At 37.7% G+C, this 23,743-nt stretch overlaps 1 protein-coding gene across 16 annotated transcripts in view; it reads left to right on the plus strand.

Moving 5' to 3' along the window:
- The window catches only part of PPHLN1 (periphilin 1), a 171,296-nt gene that overhangs the window by 35,148 nt on the left and 112,405 nt on the right, over positions 1-23,743 (plus strand). For 10 of the 16 annotated variants that reach the window (XM_006058175.3, XM_006058181.3, XM_006058182.3 and 7 more), the window contains 2 exons: positions 476-640; positions 3,253-3,314. In XM_006058175.3, the coding sequence (XP_006058237.1) occupies positions 476-640; positions 3,253-3,314 (227 nt within the window). The remainder of the gene's footprint in view (positions 1-475; positions 641-3,252; positions 3,315-23,743) is intronic. The other 6 variants (XM_006058184.3, XM_006058185.3, XM_025284006.2 and 3 more) reach the window with 1 other exon arrangement.

Genomic DNA, 23,743 nt, shown 5'->3' on the forward strand with positions numbered 1-23,743 from the left:
TCTTTCTAGCTCAGTATTATCTCCTTATTTGCTGTTGGTTATGTATAAAAATCTTTTCTTTTTTTCTGGACAATAAACTTTAAACACAGTAAACAAAAGATGTGTGCTATCTTAAATGATTTTATTTCTAAAATACCTGGACAACTAGGGATTAGAGCTACTGTGACATTCTCCCTTTCATGGTTTATTTTTTATTAATAATGTTGTATTTTTTCTTTTATTTATGATTGGTTTTTTGCATTGCTGCATGTTACTTTTAAACACCTGGCTTTCTCATTGAACAGTTTCATTTCCTTTAAATTCATGTGAAGACCTTACTATTAGTTATTATTCATGTTATTTCATTAATGCATTTTTGTTTGTTTATACATTTACTCTATTTGATTAAGGATAACTCCTATGCTTTTAAAAAAACGTTTCCAAAACCAAATAGCGAAGTTAGTGATTTTTATGTATTTCTTTTTGTCTGTTTTAGGATGGCTACCGTAGAGTAGTTAATGTTGTGCCAAAGAAACCACCACTGCTAGACAGACCTGGTGAAGGAAGCTACAATAGATATTACAGTCATGTTGATTACCGAGACTGTGACGAGGGCCGCAGTTTTTCTCATGATCGAAGAAGTGGTCCACCTCACAGAGGAGTATGTAAATTTCCCCCATGTACTAATTGTTGTTTTTTATAAGTTTAAGAATCATGTAATTTTTGGAATTTATGTGACTGGCCATGGAGGCAGTTGAATAAACACTTCCTGCTTGATGCTCTGTTGAATTGCCTGCTGGACCTGTCAAATGGGAACTGGTAGTCAAGAATCTTGGGGTGCTGGACAAAGTGGGTAAGCGCTCTAGATAGCTCTGTCTTAGATTTAATAACATTGATTCCAACTCGCCTGCTTTTTTATTTCCTCAGTTGGCGAGGGTTTGTAGAACTAGATAAAGGTAATCTTACCTATTGCTTTTGTATTCAGTAAGAATCCGCCTGCAGTGCGGGAGACCTGGGATCTATCCCTGGGTTGGACGATCCCCTGGAGAAGGGAAAGGCGACCCACTCCAGTATTCTGGCCTAGAGAATTCCATGGAATGTATAGTCAATGGGGTCACAGAGAGTCGGACACAACTGAGTGACTTTCACTTTCACTTTCAAGTGATCAGCAGGTAGTTATCTTCTGTTACTGAATGTGCCCAGTTAAAATTATGTTATTTTCATCATGATGAAATGCTGTGGGTGAGGTTGGGTTAAGGTTGTTAACACTCAGTCTCATTTTGTTATAATTATTAATAAAGTCTACTTCTTACCTCAGATTAGAAAGCTCTCCAAACATTGCCTTTCCTATAAGCATTTTTAAAATGTTAGCTACTATTGCTTTATTATGTTCTTTTCTTAATCATCTTTAATAATCTAGAAACATATTTAATGTTGCAGTAATCTGTTACTGAACTTGATTAAACTATTCCTTGATGCACTTCCTTTGACATAGCTTGCATGTTTACATCATTCTTCTGCTGAACCATTTTCCTATATTTTCTCCTTTTTCCCCTTTCCTACCATGCAATATCGTAATTAATGAGATATTCAGTCATTGCTTATAATAAAATTTGATGAAAGCTTCCTTACGTCTCAATAGAATTCATTTTTATTTTGTTCACTTTTAAATGTCATGCTTTTCCTTTAGGAGGAAGGGTTCAATATTGAAAAGTAAACATTATGCATTATCTCTGTTTTAGAAATACTGAATTTTGCCACCAGAGTCATTCTTTCAGGTAGTCTGAAGGAGAAACAGTTTAGCCTTTGGTTAAACAGTTGTTACCTCATGAAAACCCTGTGGCTGCTTAGTGTAGACAGGGAATTTTGGATTCAGTGGACTAAATTGTATTTGAAACGTAATAGTGCCTTGATAGTATTTTTTACTCTTATTTTTATAAATTGAATTGTTCATTCTTTACACATTTCTCATGTAATATTCTTCAAACAAATAAACCCACTTGAGATCCTTAGGATTCTCATGACACTACTTCTTACCTAGACTTCAGTTAATATAAAGCAAACTACTTACTAGATCCAATGTGATATTATAGCTGTTGACTTTTTTCTTCAGTTTAATGTTGGGAAGAAAAATGATGAATACATTTTACTTCTGTAAGTATGGTATGTGATGCTAAAGAGGAAAATGAAGATAATATTTTTATTTTAGCTGAATCATTGTTTCTGATTGTAGGTAATGCACATGTTACAGTTGTCCATTGATATCAGGGGATTGGTTCCAGGACCCCCAGTATACCAAATCCCAAGGATGCTCAAATCTCTTATATAAAAAGGCATAGTATTTACATATAACCTATGTACATCCTCCATATATTTTAAATCATCTCTAGATTATTTGTGATACTTAATACAACATGGTGCTATGTAAGTAGTTGCTAGCATGAGGCAAATTCAAGCTTTGCTTTTTGAAACTTTCTGAATTCCACCCTTTCCTCATATTTTTAAATGTGATTGGTTGAATCTGCTAATGTGGAACCTGTGGATATGGAGGACTGATTGTCCCTTGTTGTATGTGTAATGTTAAAGTAATGGAGTGTGGATTACTATGTGGTTCCTTCATATGTACCTCTTCCAACTTGTCTGTTTCAGAGGACACAGTGTGCTACTTCTTAAAATTTTAAGCTTACCTTAATTTTAAACAAGATTTTAAACATCTTGGTCTAATATGGTTTATCTAATATAGTGTTGATCTCTTATTATATTGTTTACAGTTATAGTTTTTAATGGGAGGTAGGATGAGAAAAGGAAACCAACAAGAAAACTGGGAAAGTGACGGTTTCCTCATTAGGCTTGAAGATGAAAATTGCTGAGCAAACTTCACAGAGAAATAAAATGAAAGATTGAGAAATATGTGTTTGAATTTAATTTAAATTGAACTTTTGTTCTTGAACAGACTTTCTCTATTGTGAACGATGGCATGTGTTTTTGACAATAAAGTTGTTTGGGCCCACCAAAGAAATACTTTTACGTATTTTAATAGAGATAAATAAGTACCACAGGTTCTCAGTCTACCAAATTAGTTGTTTGAAATGGATGACTTGTATCTTGTTTTCTTTTTCATGCCTTTGAAGCACAGAGAAACTTAAGTATTTTTTCCCTCATATTATTTTGGTTTTGAGACTAGTTTCCAGTAATGCTGTTAGATACAAGTAGATACTCTATTTGACCAAAATAATGTAAATGAATATTTTAAGTAACATTTTTCTGTTACAGGATGAATCTGGCTATAGGTGGACGAGAGATGATCATTCTGCAAGCCGACAGCCTGAATACAGGTAAAAAGATAAAAATAATAATATAATTACTTTGATGTTTGCCTCATTGAAATGTCTCCTATTGAAATCTCACCTTAAGGCGCATAGATGAAATATTAAATAGGATTTAAAATTTCAGAAGCAGCTAGTATTATAATCTTTTTGTGACTGTGTAATATACTGTTAATGGCACTAGTAAGCTAGCATTCTTCTCTCTTGGCATTTTATAATAGATAATAAAAATATTTAAACTATTGTTTATTCTTTTCTATTTATTAAATTGTTCTTAATAAGTCATGTGGATTATAAGGTATCTATTTACTTAATTAGAAAGTAAGGCATTTTTTTTCCCAGAAGTATCCTTGAAAATATTTGCGTCATTACAAATTATCTTCTATTATAAAGCATCTCTTAGTTGCTTTATTTTGATCAATTAAGTTCTGTTGGGAAAACATATTTTGGAAGGACCTCGATCATTGTTAGCTTTGGTTACTTATAGAGACATTTGATAGAATAGTTAGAAAAAAAGAACGGATAGATTTAACTGGGTTGATAGTTGCTTTCTTGTATAACTTGACTCTGATAGTGTTGGAGGTTGTAAAGGATCCTTTTAAAGATCTCTTATAGCCTGTCGGAGAAGAATCACAAACTCATGGAGAATGGCAAGGAATAACTGCCACAACTTCATAGGTGCTAGAAGTAGACAGCTGGATTCAGTGGGCAGTTATTACAGCCCAGTAGTCAGCAGAAGCATCAGCATGGCAGTGTTGGGTCCCTGTCCCCAAGTCCCACAGGGTGATATGATGGGCAGATTGGTGGCTCTGCACACAGTGGGATGCACTGTAACTGAGAAACCCAGAGTTAAGCTAGATACCTTTTGTTGCAGTCAGGAAGCAAGCCAGTCCTTTCCTGGGGAGTAAGCAGTCACATGGGAGTTAAACTGCGGTCAGCTTGACTTGTTGAACTATCTGTTGACCAGTTACAAAAACTCTTCTGTATCAGTGGATGGTTAGGCCTTTCAGTTTGATACCTATGGCAGGGTTGCACAAGGACATTCAGAGTTCATGGCAGACTGCTTCTCTCAAAAGAAGCAACAGAGATAACAGATGTTGAAAAATACTTTGATAAAATTTAACACTTAGTATATAACTTCAGCCAGGAAGAGAAAATTTCCTGTATTTAATAAACAGGCATTTGCTATACTGACTGGTAAAGTTAGAGGCCTTCGCCTTAAAACCAGAGCAAAGCAATAATGCCTGTTCTCACTGCTTCTATTCATCATGGTAATAATGGTTTCAGCCCCCCTCTACTGAGACAAGGAAAATGAAGGTTAAGGGTTACAATGAAAGAAACAGAATTTATTTACAGATTATATAATTATCCATGCAGAAGATCCAAGAGTCTATAAACAATTAGAATTATTGGGAAATTAGCAAAGTTCAATATAATAAAGTCAAGTCAAGTATGAACAGAATAAATTAGACAACATAATTTAAAAACACTATAGCATAAAAACTATCAAGGAGTAATAAAAATGAAATTTAATGAAAGTGTGTGAGATCTAGTTGGATGAAATTACAAGTCATTTCTAAAGAACATTTTTAAGGTCCTCAATAAAAAAAGGAGCAGTGCAACATCATTGGATGGGAAGAGAGACATCACAAATGTATCACTTCTCTTCAAATTCAGGTGTGAATATATAGTTCCAGTTTTTTGTTTGTTTGCTGCATCAGTTCAGTTCAGTTCAGTCACTCAGTCGTGTCCGACTCTTTGCGACCCCATGAATTGCAGCACGCCAGGCCTCCCTCCCTGTCCATCGCCAACTCCCAGAGTTCACACAAACCTACGTCCATCGAGTCGGTGATGCCATCCAGCCATCTCATCCTCTGTCTTCCCCTTTTCCTCCTGTTCCCAATCCCTCCCAGCATCAGAGTCTTTTCCAATGAGTCTGCTCTTTGCATGAGGTGGCCAAAGTACTGGAGTTTCAGCTTTCGCATCATTCCTTCCAAAGAACACCCAGGACTGATCTGCTTCAGAATGGACTGGTTGGATCTCCTTGCAGTCCAAGGGACTCTCAAGAGTCTTCTCCAACACCACACTTCAAAAACATCAATTCTTTGGCGCTCAGCTTTCTTCACAGTTCAACTCTCACATCCATACATGACCACTGGAAAAACCATAACCTTGACTAGACGGACCTTTGTTGACAAAGTAATGTCTCTGCTTTTGAATATGCTATCTAGGTTGGTCATAACCTTCCTTCCAAGGAGTAAGCGTCTTTTAATTTCATGGCTGTAGTCACCATCTGCAGTGATTTTGGAGCCCAGAAAAATAAAGTCTGACACTGTTTCCACTGTTTCCCCATCTATTTCCCATGCAGTGATGGGACCGGATGCCATGATCTTCATTTTCTGAATGTTGAGCTTTAAGCCAACTTTTTCACTCTCCTCTTTCACTTTCATCAAGAGGCTTTTTAGTTCCTCTTCACTTTCTGCCATAAGGGTGGTGTCATCTGCATATCTGAGGTTATTGATATGTCTCCCGGCAAATCAGCTTGTGCTTCTTCCAGTCCAGCGTTTCTCATGATGTACTCTGCATAGAAGTTAAATAAGCAGGGTGACAATATACAGCCTTGACGAACTCCTTTTCCTATTTGGAACCAGTCTGTTGTTCCATGTCCAGTTCTCCCTGTTGCTTCCTGATCTGCATATAGGTTTCTCAAGAGGCAGGTCAGGTGGTCTGGTATTCCCATCTCTTGAAGAATTTCCCACAGTTTATTGTGATCCACACAGTCAAAGGCTTTGGCATAGTCAATAAAGCAGAAATAGATGTTTTTCTGGAACTCTCTTGCCTTTTTGATGATCCAGCAGATGTTGGCAATTTGATCTCTGGTTCCTCTGCCTTTTCTAAATCCAGCTTGAACATCTGGAAGTTCACGGTTCACGTATTGCTGAAGCCTGGCTTGGAGAATTTTGAGCATTACTTTACTAGCGTGTGAGATGAGTGCAATTAGGAGTTGGTAAACTGATTCTAAAATTAACAGGAAGAGGCCAAATAACAAAAATAATATTGAAAAGATGTGAAGACTCAATAGATCATGTATCAGAACAAAGCTGTAGTAATGTGAGCAGTGAAACAGAGTAGGGAGTCTGGAAGCAAACCTAGATACGTCTAGGAGTTTAGGGTATAGCAATAGTAGTGTTACAAATCAAATGCAGAAAGAATGAACTTTTAAATAAATAGTGCTGGGAAACTTGCTCTCCATTCAGCAGAGAAAAACATAAAATTGGAACCCTGGCATGTGAACATAAATAATCTGATATAATAAAGACCTAAATATAAAAAACAAAATTTAAAAAAACATACAAGTTTTGATTAGGCTAACTAATGGTTTATAATGGTTTATTTCTCCCCAAAGAACCAGCTCTTGGATTATTGTACTGTGTTCTATCTGTGTGCTTAGTCTCTCAGTCATGTCCTACTCTTTGTGACCACATGGACTGTAGACCACCAGGCTCCTCTGACCATGGGATTTCCCAGGCAAGAATACTGGAGTGGGTTGCCCTTTCCCTCTCTAGGAGATCTTCCCAATCCAGGAATCTAACCTGCATCTCCTGCATGGCAGGCATATTCTTTACCACCTGAGCTATTTCTGTCTTTATTCTTTCTTTTCTTATTTTAGCATTTCCCCCCCTGTACCTGTGGATAATTTTATATAAATGAAATAAAATTGTATATCTTACTCCTCAATCTTCGTAGCAGTGTTAGTAGCTTGGTATATGTTCTGTTAGGTTGGTGCAAATGTAATTGTGGTTTTGGACCATGAATTTTAAGTCATTATATCTAGGCTCAAACACATCTTTATTAAGGAAAATAGAAACCATTATAATCAACATGTTATTGTCAATGAGAAATAAGTTTGTTTATTCCAGTAGCATAAAAATCCATACTTTGGGATTCAGCAGACTCTTGGAAAGCATTTTCCGCCTCCTGATGGTTATGGAAGTGTTTTCCCTGCAAAAAGCTGTGGAGATGCTTAAAGACGTGCTACTTGGTTGTTGAGAGATCAGGTGAATATGGCAGATGAGGCCAACAAAATCTCATAGCCCAATTTGTTCAACTTTTGAAGTGTTGGTTGTGCAACGTGCGATTGGGTGTTGTGGAGAAGAGTAGGGCTCTTACTGTTGACCAGTGCTGGATGCAGGCGTTGCCGTTTTCTATGCATCTCATTGATTTGCTGAGCATACTTCTCAGATATAATGGTTTCACCGGGATTCAGAAAGCTTTGGCGGATCAGATGGGCAGCAGACCACCAGACAGTGATGATGACCTTTTTTGGTGCAAGTTTGGCTTTTGGAAGTGCTTTGGAGCTTCTTCTTGGTCCAGTCACTGAGCTGGTCATCACTGGTTGTCATATACGATCTACTTTTTGTCGCACGTCCCAATCCCAAAACGGTTCGTTGTTATTGTGTAGAATAAGAGAAGATGACACTTCAAAATGCTTTTTTTAAATTTTTGGGGAGCTCACAAGGTACCCACGTACCTAGCTTTTTCACTTTTCCAACTTGCTTCGATGACCATATGCTTACAATGCCAAACGACCATAGAATGGTTGACACTGTGTTCTTGGACAACATCTTGTGTAGTTTTAGAGGATCAGCTTTGATGATCCTCTTAGTTGGTCGTTGTCAACTTCTGATGGCCAGCCACTGGACTCATTATCTTCAAGGCTCTCCTCTCATTTGCAAAATTTCTTAAATCATCCTGGCCAGATGCGTTGTTGATGTTGTGAGTCGTCTCTGCTTTCTGACCAGTTCTGAACTCGACTAAGAAAATCGCTCAAATTTGCTTTTTGTGTAATATCATTTCCATAGTTAAAATAAACAGCAAGTAATAAAGTCATTAGCAAAAAAACATAAAGTAAGAAATGCATGTTAAAATCATTTATAGCATAACCACATTTATTTGAGTGTATTCTAATATCAAATGGCAAATTTCAACAACACAAAACCACAGTTAGTTTTGCACCAACCTAATATTTTGTCTATATTCACAGACACTTGGGGTATTTGATTTTTGTTAATGAGGTCAGCTTCCCTGGTGACTCAGATGGTAAAGAATCTGCCTGCAATGCAGGAGAACCGTGCAATGCACGAGACCCGTGTTCGATCCCTGGGTCGGAAAGATCTCTTGGAGTAGGAAATGCCAACCCACTCCAGTATTCTTGCTTGGAAAATCCCATGGACAGAGGAGCCTGGTGGGCCCCAGTCTCTGGGGTTGCAAAGAGTCAGACACAACTGAGCAATTAACACTTAAACACACTTCTTTCTAAGTTGATTTTCTCTAGAGGCTTGTGCAGATCCCTCCAAGTTATTTGGTTTAACATTTTTTGAATTTCCAAGTAATATTCCATTATGTGGATAAACCAGATATTTCACTTGTTTACCTGTTGATGAATATTCATGCAGTTTCCAGTACAAAACAATATTGCAATAAATCTGAGTACATAATATCTTTAAGAAACAGTACTTTGGTACCCATGGGATAGATTGCCAAAAGTGGAGTTTCTGGGTCAAAGGGCATGTATATTTTAAATTTTAATAGGTGTTTTCAGTTTGCCTTCTAATAACCTAAAACAAATACGCTTCATTTAAAAAATCTAAAATTTTAACTTGGACATTTAATTGTTTTTCTTATCTATTAACATAAGTATAGTTTTAAAATTTCCTTTAAGCACTATTGTAACTAATAGTAATTTAATACTGATTCTGATATAGTAATCCTAGTTATTTGTGATCAGAGAATGTTGCCTGTACTCTTATTCTGTTGTTTGAAATTCATTGATTCAGTAGTGTTTTTTTTGTTTGTTTATTTCTCTATTTTTAAACCTTTTAAAATTAAAAAACATTTTTAGCCATGTCACACAGCATGTAGGACTTTTAGTTTCCTGACCAGGGATCAGACCCATGCTCCTTACAGTGGAAGGATGGAGTCTTAACCACTGAACCACCAGAGTGGTTCCTGTTGATCATTAGTTGATCAGTTTTCTTATCTGTACCATGGACATTAAACAAGTGTATTGTTTTCAGATTTTTTCTGGATATATGCATGTACCTCATACAAGCACTATTTACAATAGCCAAGACATGGAAGCAACCCCTTGCCCATCAGTAGACAATGAATTAAGAAGATGTGGTGTATGCACACACACATACACAATATTACTCAGCTGTAACAAAGAATGAAATACTGCCATTTGCAGCAATGTGGATGGACCTAGAAAATATGCTAAGTGAAATAAGAGATAAGTGACAAATACTATGTCACTTATATGTGGAATGTAATAAATAATAGAAGTGGCTGTGCATATAATACAGAAACAGATTCACAGATATGCAAAACAAACTGGTTACCAAAAAGGAGAGGGAAGGTTAGAGGGATAGGTTAGGGGTATGGGATTCACAGATACAAACTACTGTGTACAAAATAGATAAGCAACAACTGTATACTGTATAGTACAGGAAAGTAAACCTGTTATCTTAAAGTAACCTGTAATGAAATATAAACTGAAAAAATTCTGAATCATTATGTTGTACACATGAAACTAGCTTAATATTGTAAATCAACTATACTTCAATTTAAAAAAAAGGATTACATGATTCAACACATGCAACACATATTTTACCATGCCTGTTACATAGTAATCATTTAAAAAAATATTTTCAATGATTAAAAAATAATTTTAAAAGTTAACTATGGTGGGGAAAAAAGCAAGGTATATTCTCTTTTCAGAACATAGAGTTAATTTTATATGTTATATTCATTCATTTGTTAAGTATTTACTGTGTACTTTGTATACATCAGATACTCTTCTAGCCTCTGGAGATAATAAACTCCTTTCATGTAACCTACATTTTAGTATAGATTATAGATAGTAAACAGGTGTAAAACAAAGCAGTTTTTATGAAGAAAAATGAAGCAGCATAGTGAACTAGAAAATGCTTCTATTTCAACAGCTTCACTTGATGTCTGGACATCTTCAGTAATATTTCACATTTTACACTATCAAAAAGTTACAGCTTTTAGTGGCTGGCGTCTTCCTGGTTATCTTTAAGTTGTTCCCTATCAGATGGACTCATTGAAGAGTTCCTACTAAAAGACTTTGTGAGTGGAAAGTAGCTATTGTTCTAGGGGGAAAAAAACCATTGCATCATAAACCATACAGGAGTAGTTGTATATTTTTGTAAGAAAACAATTCTGAGCAATTTGGAGAACCATGCTTGTCAGTATTTTTGTTTTTGTCTCCAGCACTGCCCCAGTAATGCACTTTATAGCAAAAAGATCTAATTTGATCTCATAGGTCCTATTTTTGTAGACTTCTTTAATCTGGAACAGTTCCTTAGTCTTCCCATGATTTTTATGGCTGTTTTTGGCAAAATGAATACAGGACAGACATTTTATAGAATATTTCTCAATTTAGGTTTGTCTGGTGTTCATGATTAGATCCAAGTTATACATTTTATTTTTTTCTGCTGCAGTTTCTGAAGTGATCCTGTCTTTTTATTGTGTTTTGTTAGATTGCAAATGTTGATTTCCTTTTTTGGTGGTGTTGTCTTAGTAAGATTGGGGTCTGCAAAATTTCTTCCCTGTGAATTCAGCTTTCTTCCTTAAAGTTAGTGTTTTGTGGGGAGATACTTTAAAACTATGTGATTATGCCATTCTACATCCCATTTCACTCCCTTCCTACTTTTAGTATCCATTGATGTTTCTTGCCTGAATTAATTAGTAATGAGATGCTTCTAAATGAGTGATTTCATAATTAGATGTTTCTTTCTATATTGTGTAGACATTATGTTTTGAGGAAGAGCTTTCTTTCTCTCTGCTACCCTCTTTAATTAAGAAACAAAACTTTGTTTATATTGGGTTGGCCAAAAAGTTCATTTGGGTTTTTCTGGAAGATCATATGGAAAACCTGAAAAAACTTTTTGACCTACCCAGTATCAGCAGATTCCTGTTTTGTTCAGTGTGGTATAATCTGTTGGTATCATTATTTTGATGCCCGAATTTGGCCATCAAATCCCTTCAAAGTAGCTTCTGTGTTTTCTTTTAAAAAATATTTTGTGGCAAAATATACATGACATAAAATATGCCATTGTAACAGTTTTCAGGTATACAATTCATTGGCATTAATTATATTTAGAGTGTTGTGCAACCATCTCAACTATTTCCAAAACTTTTCATCATCCCAAACAGAACTGCGTACCTGTTAAGCAATAGCTCGTTATTCTCCTTTACCCCCAGCACTTGGCAGCCAACATTCTAGTTTCTATTTTTAGGAATTTGCCTGTTCTAGATATTTTGTATAGTTGCATTCATACAATGTTTGTTCTTTTCTATCTGTCTTCTGTCACTTGACATAGTATTTTCAAGGTCTGTTGTATGTTGTAGCATATATCAGAACCACATCCCTTTTTATGGGTGAATAATATTCCCTTGTATGTGTATACCACATTTTGTTTCTCCGTTTTTCTTCTGATGAACTTTTGGGTTGTTTCTACCTTTTGGCTGTTGTGAATAATGCTGCAGTGAACACTGACATATGAGTGTCTGTTTTGAGTTTCTGTTTTCAGTTCTTTTGGTTACGTATGCAGGAGTGGAATTGCTGGGTCATATAGTAATGCTTTATTTAGCTTTTTGAGGAACCACCAAACTGTTTTCCATATTAGCTGCACTGTTTTACATTCCTGCCAGCAATGTCCAAGAGTCCAAGTTTTTCCTGCATGCTCACCAGCAACTCATGATGTTTCTATCATCAGTCATCACCATTATTACTATTATTATTGCCATCCTGGTAAGTGTGAAGTGGTATCTCCTGGTTTTGATTTGCATTTCCCTAACGACTAGTAATGATGAACATCCAGTTTCATGTGTTTATTGGCCATGTGTGTATCTTCTTTGAAGAAATGTCTATTTAGTTTATTTGTGCATTTAAAAGTTGAGCTGTTTGTCTTTTTGTTGTTGAGTTTTAGCAGTTCTTTATGTATACTGGATATTAAATCCTTTTCATATGTACAATTTGTTAAGTATTTTCTCCCATTCCATAAATAGTTTTTTCACTTTGTGGATCATGACCTTTTTTGATGTACAAAATGTTAAAATTTGATTAAATTTAATGTATCACCTTTTCCGTTTGTTGCTAATGCTTTTGGTGTTATATATGAATTCATTGCCAAATTAAGATCATCTGAGTTATTTTGACTTATCTACCTCATTTTTTGATTATTTCTTAACTTTCTGCTGAAAGATGTTCTAGGTCCTTCTTATACTGTCCCTGCCCCAGCCCTCAAATCAGCAGTTTCTCTAAGGAACACAAGTTCTCTTTAGTGGAGAGTGTTTTGTTATAGATAAGACCTGGATACACACTTTTACACCCGTATTTATTTTTATACAGTATTTCCATATTTGACTTCATGGCAGTATCCCTTCATCTTTTCCTAATTTTACTCCCTTTCTATATCATTGAGAGAATCCTGGCTTTCAGTTGTTGGGAGAAACAGTCCTCCATGGGTCTCTTGCACTCCTATACATCTTACCAAGTTATGCCAAGAATGCAAGGCCCTGATCGCTGTTTATCTGTCTTATTTCTCAGAGCTGGGTTTGTGGTGAGCAGTCTTGAAGGATAAGGTAATGTCTTCCTCTGTGTTAAAGAGCAGGCTTGCCTTTTTTTTTTTTCTTTCAGTTCTTTTACAAGCCTTGGGCTATTCTAGTTTGTTTTTTTCTTTCCCCCCAATTTTTACTTATCTTTTTTTTTTTTTAATTGGAGTATAATTGTTTTACACTGTGGTGTCAGTTTCCACTGTTCAACAAAGTGAATCAGCCATACATATACATATATGCTGCCTTTGTTTTGAATTTCTTTCCCATGTAGGTCACCAGTGAGTACAGAGTAGAGTTCCCTGTGCTATATAATAGATTCTCTTTTTTATACATAGCAGTGTATATATGTCAATCCCAGTCTCCCAGTTCATAGGCTTGCTTATTGCTTGGTGTAAAAATAGTGGATTTCCCAGGTTTCCTCAGGTGTGAGCCAGACCCACCACATATGCATGTGCATACACCTGGGCTCATATCAGATCATCCCTGTGGGACTTGGAACCTGGAGAAACTCACACAAACATCCCAGTGCTTATGGTGTTTGCTATGCTGGCAAATTAAGTCTTTCGTGTCTTCGGCAGGCATCCGCGAGGTAGTAACAGCTCATTAGCTTGTAAATAGGGTAAAATCTGATCTCAGACCTGAATCTAGCACCCTTGATATTTTGTGTACATTCTAGTACATAGTAAATCTTCTGACCCTGTCAGTCTTTCTTCTTACACAGCTCAGCAGTTCCTTTTGCAGATTGCCATCATTCCTGGGCTTCCTTGCTTTCACACCATCTTCCACAGGTCTATTACTGGCAGTGGAACATGTTTTATATGTTTCATATTGTAACACATTATGTACTTTATAAATTCAGGGTATGTGTGTATATATATGTGTGTGTGTACATGTACATATATATATACAGTAGTTCTTATTCAAATATGTTTTATTAATGGGAGTGTGGAGTCACTGGAAACAGTCAACAGAGGAAAAGAGAATGTATCAAGTTTTCTGTCATCCTCATACAATACCCCCTACCCCCTGCCCATGCTCTGAAAATTACCACTTTCTTATTTAATAGAGCCACATACCTGATAATTTGTCTACATTTCAAGTATATCATTACCTACTACTCTTGGTTCTGTTTTTACCCAGTGATTATCTGTTTGTACAAAACACATTTGTTTGTGAAATTCAAAATATGTTAGGATTTATTTCACTTTGTATTTAAGGAACATGTTATACTTTATCAGGAGTTACTGATTTAGAGAGAATGAGTTTTTTTTTTTTAAGTAATTTTTTCCCCTGTAGAATAAACCTTAGAATAAAGTATTAAATAATACTGAAAAATATGGAACAAGAGTGTCACCAAGTGGCCAGTATACTTTATTTTTAAATACTGTTTCCCCCTCCCCGCCCCCGTATTCACACATGGAAAATTTAGATTTAGTACTTTAGTATTTCATACTGCATACTGATGTTTTTAAAAAGAGTAAGTTTAACTTTTATTATAGCTCTTTTATCTTCTTAGGTAATAATCTCTTTGACAGAGAAAAATACTGTCTAATATCTTTGTTGGTTTTGTTCAGGGGTACACATGTTTATTGAGTGTTTGCTATGAGTAGGCCACTGTGCTCGTATCACTTGCTTACAGTCTACTTGGTGAAATAGATGCGCAAGTAGATAGTGTAGTATAATACATGCTCAAGTTTCATCGAATGTTAAACTCAAAGAAGCACTTATCCTATACTGAGATTTTATTAAAAGTTTCCTGTAGGAGCAGATTAATTTGAATAGAACCTGAAGGAAAGTTAATAATCAGAGAAAGAGTAATGGGGACCATATTCTTACAAAGCTGTGTAAAACCATGATGTGTAGAGCTATTAACAGGTGATTATGTAAGAGCTAGCAAACTATGGATTAAACTATAACTAAGAAATCTGGGTTTTATTCTATTAACTCTGATAAATTGTTGAAAAATTTTAGCTTCATAGGAAGAGAGGGGCTATGGTAACTCAGATTGTGGTTGGTCTTCAGTGTAGGGGGTTGCTTTTAAAAATGGCTCTAGAGATAGAATAAGAAGCCATGAGTATCTGAATTGGAAAAGGCGAATTGGGTTGGAGAAAAAGGGTTAAATTTGATAAATGCTAAAAAATCAGCAAAATGTGGTTGTTGGATATTGATAAGAAAGAAGAGAGAAATGCCTGGATTTTTCATTTTGTTTACTGTGTGTATAAGAATGTCATTATCTGAGATTGGCAGTACAGAAGGAATGGTTTCAAGGGACGAGCTGCATTCAAAATTGAGCTTGTCCAATGAGAAGGTATATTTAGACAAGAGCAATGGACTAAGGTCAGAACCCCTAAAACACTTTTATGGAAGTGATGGAAGATAAAGGTTTTTAAACAGCATTAAAGGTCACCGATGTCTCTTGCAATTGAGTGTTTCGGTGATAAAAAGTAAAGTATCTCCTGGTTTTGGCAGTGTCAGGATGAATGACATGTGAAGGGGATAGATTCAACATGGGTGGATAACTTTAAAAGAAAAATAATTGAGATAGAAAGTAGGCAGTATTGTTACTTGGAGACTGGCACTGGCTAAATGGACATCACTTAAAACATTTTTAGCTGATCAGTAATGAGCATACTTAGAGACTGAAGAGAAAAGAGAGGCTGAGGGTATAAGAAAGAAAAGGGCTAACTGATGAAGCAGTTAAATGAGGACAAGGATGAAGACTATTGATAGAAGAGCTAACTTTTGATGGCTGGGAGGAGACAATCATATACCAAGAAAGGAAGGACAGAATTAGGGACAGGCAGATGAAGACACATTATGGGAGAGGAATCTGGGCTGGCAGTTGAGGTACTCATTTCATGTCTGGAGATTGCTATATTTTTCAGTCTGGGAGGTAACTCATTGAGAGTAAAGATTTGGTACTAGGTTAAAGGACTTGGGGAGAATTATCAAGATACAGAATACTTGCTGACATGAATGAGAGATTGAGCTCACTAATGATAAGTAAAAATTTTATTAGTGCAGTTGAAGGCACAGTGGAAATCATAGACTATGTACCTGTAGGGGATCAATCTGTAGGCTCTTATAATTTCTCTCTAGGATATGGCAGCTCTAAGTGTATTAATGAAGAAATCACAGATATTGGAATTAATGTAGGCTTTGTCTTGGCTTATATGTTGTATCAGAATTGACAGGAAGGAACGTTAGTAGTTTTCATAGAGTGTTTCAAATACGGTAATTTAGGCTGGAAGCACAATGAGAATGGGGTTCATGGGTTGCTAGATACTATAGGAGACTTACAGGTATCTGTAAAGTGGAGGTGGAGTTATTGTAGGAGTGAGAAAACTGAAGGATAAGACATTGTTATAAGAAGGCCGTATTAGATTCTGATGAAGAGCACCTCTGGGTAATAAGTGGCAAGGTGTTGGATTTAGGGGAGTGGCTAAGTATTGTGGAGAGGTAAGAGGTACCTGGCCAGGAAATTGCTCCCAAGCTGCACAGATGATCCCCTGAATTCTGAAAGTCACTCATGATGTGGATAGGTTATGTTACAGTGCAGACTGTGTCATTGAGTGCAGGCTTTCGGAAATGTGGGAGCATTCCCAGAAGGTTGAAAATATAGGCAGTGTGGGGTTATGGTGGGTATGCATGAATTTAAATAAGAAGTTTGTCAGTCTCTTTCTCCCTCTTCTTGGAAGATGGAGGATTTAGAACATAATCCTGTGCCCCATGTACCTCAGGACTTTGAGGTAAAGTCATCAGTGTGCACTTATTACTCAGCAGATTGAAGGGAGCTAGTATTTGTGTTCCACTGCCAAAGTTTCAGTTAAAGAAGTTGGAGGGATCGGTTTATGAAGAGGCTGATGTGAAAACATTTACAAGATTGACTCAGATTTATTTTGTTACATGAGTATATACAAATACAGCTATTAGACATAAAGGATACTTGTAATACTTACAGGTGAGTAGTTAACATATTTATCTATAGTAATAATGCCCATGTCTATTAATGGCAGTAACTCATGTGCTTACAGTGACCATGTTAGGGAATATAAACAAATGCTGAGGTCAGATTGGAGCAGCTGCTACCTGGTAGCAGCTGATCCGTGCTGTTTAGCAATCTATTTACTTCTGACCTCGAAAGAACTCAGAAATCCAGATTTTTAAACAATGTTTAATTTCTTGATTTTTCAGTGTTCACAATTAATTAAAATGAAGATTTGCTGTCTTTAAAGTAGGACATTAACCTGGGACTCTGAAATGAAGAACATGTAATAGCAGCTGTCTCATAATGGTGTTTCTCAATCCTGGCTGTACTCTGAATTAGGTGTAAAGCTTAAGAAAGAGTACTCTGTAATTCCTGCTCACTCTTGGAGATATGATGTAATAATTGGTGGGTGGAACCTCAATATTAATATTTTTTAAAAGCTCATCAGATGTTCTAATGTGGAGCTAGACTTGAGAACTATTGATCTAATAGATAGTATAGTGCGACAACAGCCCAGAAACCACAGGATCATGTTAACAGTGTTAACTTCTTGGCACCTTCTCTCATTTGTGGTACCTTTATCTTGAATCTTTATTCTTTTTTTAAAATTTTCATTTATTTTCATTTATATGTCTTTGGCTGCAGTGGGTCTTTATTGTTGTGTGCGGGATTTCTTTAGTTGTGACAAGCAGGGGCTACTTTTTGTTGCAGTGCGCGGGCGTGGTTTTCTGATTGTGGTAGATTCTCTTGTTGTGGAAGCTTCCCTCGTGGCTCAGACGGTAAAGAATCTGCTTGCAATCCAAGAAACCCAGGTTCGATCCATGTGTCAGGAAGATCCCCTGGAGGAGGGCGTGGCAACCCACTCCAGTACTCTTGCTTGGAGAATTCCATGGACAGAGGAGCCGGGTAGGATACAGCCCATAGGGTTGCACAGAGTCTGACACGACTTAAGCCACTTAGCCCAGCATAGCACTCTTGTTGCAGAGCGCTGGCACAGTAAGTGTGGTGCGCAGGCTTAGTTGCTCTATGGCATGTGGGGTCTTCCTGTACTAGGAATCGAACCCGTGTCCCCTGCATTGGCAAGTAAATTCTGAACTACTGGACCCCCAGGGAAGTCCCTTGAACCTTTGTTCTTGATGGCAGTTATTCCCTTTGCCCATGTTTCTAAAACTTGTGTTGGTAAGAATTGCTTAGAAGCTCATTAAAAATGAAGTTTGCCAGGCTTTATCTCAAGAGATTCTGATTCAGTAAGTGGAACCTTGGAATTTGATTGTGATGTAGAGTTTGAGAAACTCTGGCTTGTATGTTTGCTATGCTAAGTCACTTCAGTTGTGTCCGGCTCTGTGTGACCCCATAGATGGCAGCCCACCAGGCTCCCCCATCCCTGGGATTCTCCAGGCAAGAACACTGGAGTGGGTTGCCATTTCCTTCTCCAATGCATAAAAGTGAAAGTGAAGTTGCTCAGTTGTGTCCTACTCTTAGCGACCCCATGGATTGCAGCCTAACAGGCTCCTCTGTCCATGGGATTTTCCAAGCAAGAGTACTGGAGTGGGGTGCCATTGCTTTCTCCGATGTTTGCTACTGATGGTAAACAAATCTCTGACTTTGGCTTCTCTTCTGAACTCGACATTTTTTACATCCAACTGCCTATTAGACACATTTTTCACATGGAAATACCAAACTTTTCATTGAAAACTTTTCATTTCATCATTCTTCAAAGACTTCTACCTCTTCTTCACATATCTTAGGCACACAGATGGACTACTTTTCCTAGCCTTCCTACTAGTTACGTGTGGCCTTGTGACTATCTCCAGTATAATGTGAGTAGGAGTTCTGTCTCTACACACATTCTTTCACACACATTTACCTTTTCCCGTGTTGCAGGGTGGGCCCTGGAAGGCAGTGGCAGCAAGCATGTGACCTCGGAAGCCACACATTGAAATAGCAGTGTGGTCAGCCTGGGTTCTTGGAGCAGAATTTCTCACCTTGGAATGCCTGCCCTAGACTGTTTGATGGTGCTTAGATAGACGTTTATGTGTGTAATGGATCAACATTACATTTTTTGGTATTTTTGTTACATCAAGTTAGGCACGTTTTTTCCTTAGTAACATTAGGTATTGTTTTAGGTATTAGAGATCAAATTATGACTAAAACAAAAAAATCTATATTCTAACTGGGGGATCTCTGTCCATATCTCATACTTTGAATACTTTTTAACTGTAAAGGTATGGTTTTGTGGAAGGAACTCTAGACTGGGTCTCTAAACATCTAATCTCAGCTCTGGTACAAGACAGTCACTTGATTTTGTTGTTGTTCACCCATTCAGTCGTGTCTGATGCTCTGTGACCCCATGGACTGTAGCAGACCAGGCTTCCTTGTCCTTTACTGTCTCCTGGTTGCTCAGACTCATGTCCATTGAGTAAGTGGTGCCATCCACCCGCTTCATCCTCTCTTGCCCCCTTCTCCTCCTGCCCTCAGTCTTTCCCAGCATTAGGGTCTTTTCCAGTGAGTCAGCTCTTTGCATCAGGTGGCCAAAGTATTGGAGCTTCAGTATCAGTCCTTCCAATGAATATTCAGGGTTTATTTCCTTTAGAATTGACTGGTTTGCTCTCCTTGATGTCCAAGGGACTCTCAAAAGTCTTCTCTACCACCACAGTTGGAAAACATCAATTCTTCAGTGCTCAGCCTTCTTCGTGGTCCAACTCTCACATCTGTACATAACTACTGGTAAAACCATGGCTTTGACTATATGAACCTTTGTTGGCAAAGTGATGTCTCTGTTTTTTAATATGCTGTCTAGGTTAGTCATAGCTTTCCTTCCAAGGAGCAAGTGTCTTAATTTTATGGCTGCAGTCACCATCTGCAGTGATTTTGGAGCCCAAGAAAATAAAGTCTGTCACTGTTGCCATTTCTTCCTCCCGTCTATTTGCTGCGAAGTGATGGGACTGGATGCCATGATCTTAGCTTTTTGAATGTTGAGTTTTAAGCCAGCTTTTCACTCTCCTCTTTCACCTTCATCAAGAAACTCTTTAGTTCCTCTTCGTTTTCTGAGTAAAAAGTAATATGCTCAAGTCACAGTAACCCCTCGTTCTCTTGTTCCACATTTAAAAACAGATATTTGAGGTCTGCACACTTAACTTTTCTTAACTTTGCTTAAGCAGTTACCCAGATGCTTTCTCAAAATGATTCCTGAATTTTTAATTCCTTTTTGAAGATCCTGCTCACTAGAAGTAGCCAGTATTTTGTGTGAAATATTTGAGTGTTGAATGTGGGAAGGAAAGGTGAGGTCCTGAATAAGAGGTAACTTGCTTTCTTTCTCCCTCTTCTCCCCTCCCCTTGTATCTTTGCCTCTTGCTTTGCCTGATTTTTGCTCTTAACCGGTAAACATACATCTGCTGAAACTGAGAGGTTGATCACAATTTGTTTGGTTTGGTGTGAGGGGCTGGAATTATGTTAACAGATGAGAATCCTGAACTTTATAAACCTGCTTTTGAAACCAGCATTCAAAGTAATAAATAGGGCAGATGGTTCCAGGTTCACATTTTGAGTAACAGTGTTATAGGGTGTCTGTTCTTCCCATCTTACATTCTCTAGGTGACTTTGCCTCCTGTACTTTTCCAGCATTGCGGCTGAAATGTTTGTGATGCAGCCAAAGATCTTTCCTAACTCTCAAGTTATATACTTTTTTGATAATAAAAAGCATCAGTTCCTTACATATATGATTTTGGGCAGGGGGAGACTTCATAGTAAGCATTCTAGCTATACTTATATTTATTTCTTCAAGGGCTCTTTTTTATTGCACTTATTATATTTGTTGATATCATTTTTAATGTAACTAGAAACTTTATAAGGGCTTCCTTGATGGCTCAGACAGTAAAGAATCCATCTGCTATGCAGGAGACCCAGGTTTGATCTCTGGGTCAGAAAGATCCCCTGGAGAAGAGAATGGCTACCCACCCCAGTATTTTTGCCTGGAGAATTCCATGGACAGAGGAGCCTGGTGGACTACTGTTCATGGGGTCACAAAGAGTCGGGTGGGACTGAGCAACTAACATTTTCACTTTCACTAAAACTATAGTTTGAAAGCTTTTGATATAAGTTTTCTTTCTGCAGTAAATGGAAGTTTGTCTTAAGTACAAAGTTTTACCCTGTGAATTATGAACTCGCAATTAAAACATGCTCAAGTTCCCAGTATCTTGTTGTGTTCAGCATGCTTCAGGCTCATTGTTAAAGAATTGTTAAGAATTCTTTCTTAAAATCAGGATGATACTTGCATAAAAATGATTATACTGTACTGATATTGAGTAATTAAAAAAATTTTGTTTAAAAAAAAAAAAAATTTTTGTTTTGGCTATGCTTCTCAGCATGTGGGATCTTAGTTCCTTGAACAGAGATCAAACCTGTGCCCCTGCATTGGAAACATAGAGTCTTAACCACTGGACCGCCAGGAAAGTCCACCCTGTTGATGAATTTTATGAATGAGTACTGGAACTAACACATTTTGATAGAAAAAAAGTATAAATAGAATGGTGATATTTCTATCAATCAGTCTGTTCTTTCCTTTTAATTTTTGGGGGTGAACTAATGACAATCTATAGAGATTTTGTTTTGCATTCTGTATCCTAAATGACAGTTGTATATGTGAATTTAATTTATACAGTGCTTCAGGAAATAGTTCTGTGTTTAAGAATGTCCATCTTAGATTTATTTTGCTTGTGTGATTTTAAGTACTTAGATTTTCTTGTTAAAAAGGGGTTTTTATATCTGAAGTAGTTTTAAAAAATACTTATTATTTTTGGCTACATTGGGTCTTCGTTGATGCACATGGGTCTTCTCCAGTTGGTTGAGCAGAGGCTAATCTCTACTTGTGGTGTGCTGTATAGTCCATGGGGTCGCAGAGAGTCAGACACCACTGACCGACTTTCACCTCACTGCTTCACTCATAAGTGCAGTCAACAGCCAGGAAGAGCTGTGCTCCACACAGTGACTCAGGGACCCAGGGCCGAAGGACCTCTGTCATTTTCTGCATGTAGCATTTCCAAGGTTACCCTGGTCTCAATACCCAGCAGGCAGATGCTAGGAAGGAGAAAACAGAGGCACTATGCACATGAGCTTCAGTAGTTGTAGCATGTGGACTCAGTGGTTGTGGCATCCTGCCTCCAGAACACGAGCTCAGCGGTTGCTGTGACTGGGCCTAGCTACTCCACAGTATGTGGAATCCTCTCGGATCAGGGATGGAACCTGTGTTCCTCGCCTTGGTGGGTGGACTCCCATCTACTGTCCCACCCTGAAAGTCCCATCTAAAATGATTTTAAGGAATTTTAATTAATATTCAAGAAAACAGAAATCTTATATTTCAGATAAAGGGTCATTCAGATCAGATCAGATCAGTCACTCAGTCGTGTCCGACTCTCCGCGACCCCATGAATCACAGCAAGCCAGGCCTCCCTGTCCATCACCAACTCCCGGAATTCACTGAAACTCACGTCCAATGAGTCAGTGATGCCATCCAGCCATCTCATCCTCTGTCGTCCCCTTCTCTTCTTGCCCCCAATCCCTCCCAGCATCAGAGTCTTTTCCAATGAGTCAACTCTTCGCATGAGGTGGCCAAAGTACTGGAGTTTCAGCTTTGGCATCATTCCTTCCAAAGAAATCCCAGGGCTCATCTCCTTCAGAATGGACAGGTTGGATCTCCTTGCAGTCAAAGGGACTCTCAAGAGTCTTCTCCAACACCGCAGTTCAAAAGCATCAATTCTTCGGCGCTTAGCCTTCTTCACAGTCCAATTCTTACATCCGTACATGACCACAGGAAAAAACATAGCCTTGACTAGATGAACCTTTGTTGGCAAAGTAATGTCTCTGCTTTTGAATATGCTATCGAGGTTGGTCATAACTTTCCTTCCAAGGAGTAAGTGTCTTTTAATTTCATGGCTGCAGTCACCATCTGTAGTGATCTTGGAGCCCAAAAAATAAAGTCTGACACTGTTTCCACTGTTTCCCCATCTATTTCCCATGAAGTGCTGGGACCTGATGCCATGATCTTTGTTGTCTGAATGTTGAACTTTAAGCCAACTTTTTCACTCTCCACTTTCACTTTCATCAAGAGGCTTTTGAGTTCCTCTTCACTTTCTGCCATAAGGGTGGTGTCATCTGCATATCTGAGGTTATTGATATTTCTCCCGGCAATCTTGATTCCAGCTTGTGTTTCTTCCAGGCCAGCGTTTCTCATGATGTAGTCTGCATATAAGTTAAATAAACAGGGTGACAATATACAGCCTTGACGAACTCCTTTTCCTATTTGGAACCAGTCTGTTGTTCCATGTCCAGTTCTAACTGTTGCTTCCTGACCTACATACAAATTTCTCAAGAGGCAGATCAGGTGGTCTGGTATTCCCATCTCTTGAAGAATTTTCCACAGTTTATTGTGATCCACACAGTCAAAGGCTTTGACATAGTCAATAAAGCAGAAATAGATGCTTTTCTGGAACTCTCTTGCTTTTGCGATGATCCAGCAGATGTTGGCAATTTGATCTCTGGTTCCTCTGCCTTTTCTAAAACCAGCTTGAACATCAGGAAGTTCACGGTTCACATATTGCTGAAGCCTGGCTTGGAGAATTTTGAGCATTACTTTACTAGTGTGTGAGATGAGTGCAATTGTGCAGTAGTTTGAGCATTCTTTGGCATTGCCTTTCTTTGGGATTGGAATGAAAACTGACCTTTTCCAGTCCTGTGGCCACTGCTGAGTTTTCCAAATTTGCTGGCATATTGAGTGCAGCACTTTTCACAGCATCATCTTTCAGGATTT

The sequence above is a fragment of the Bubalus bubalis genome, chromosome 4 (genome assembly GCF_019923935.1).
Source record: "Bubalus bubalis isolate 160015118507 breed Murrah chromosome 4, NDDB_SH_1, whole genome shotgun sequence".
NCBI classification, from domain to species: Eukaryota; Metazoa; Chordata; class Mammalia; order Artiodactyla; family Bovidae; genus Bubalus; species Bubalus bubalis.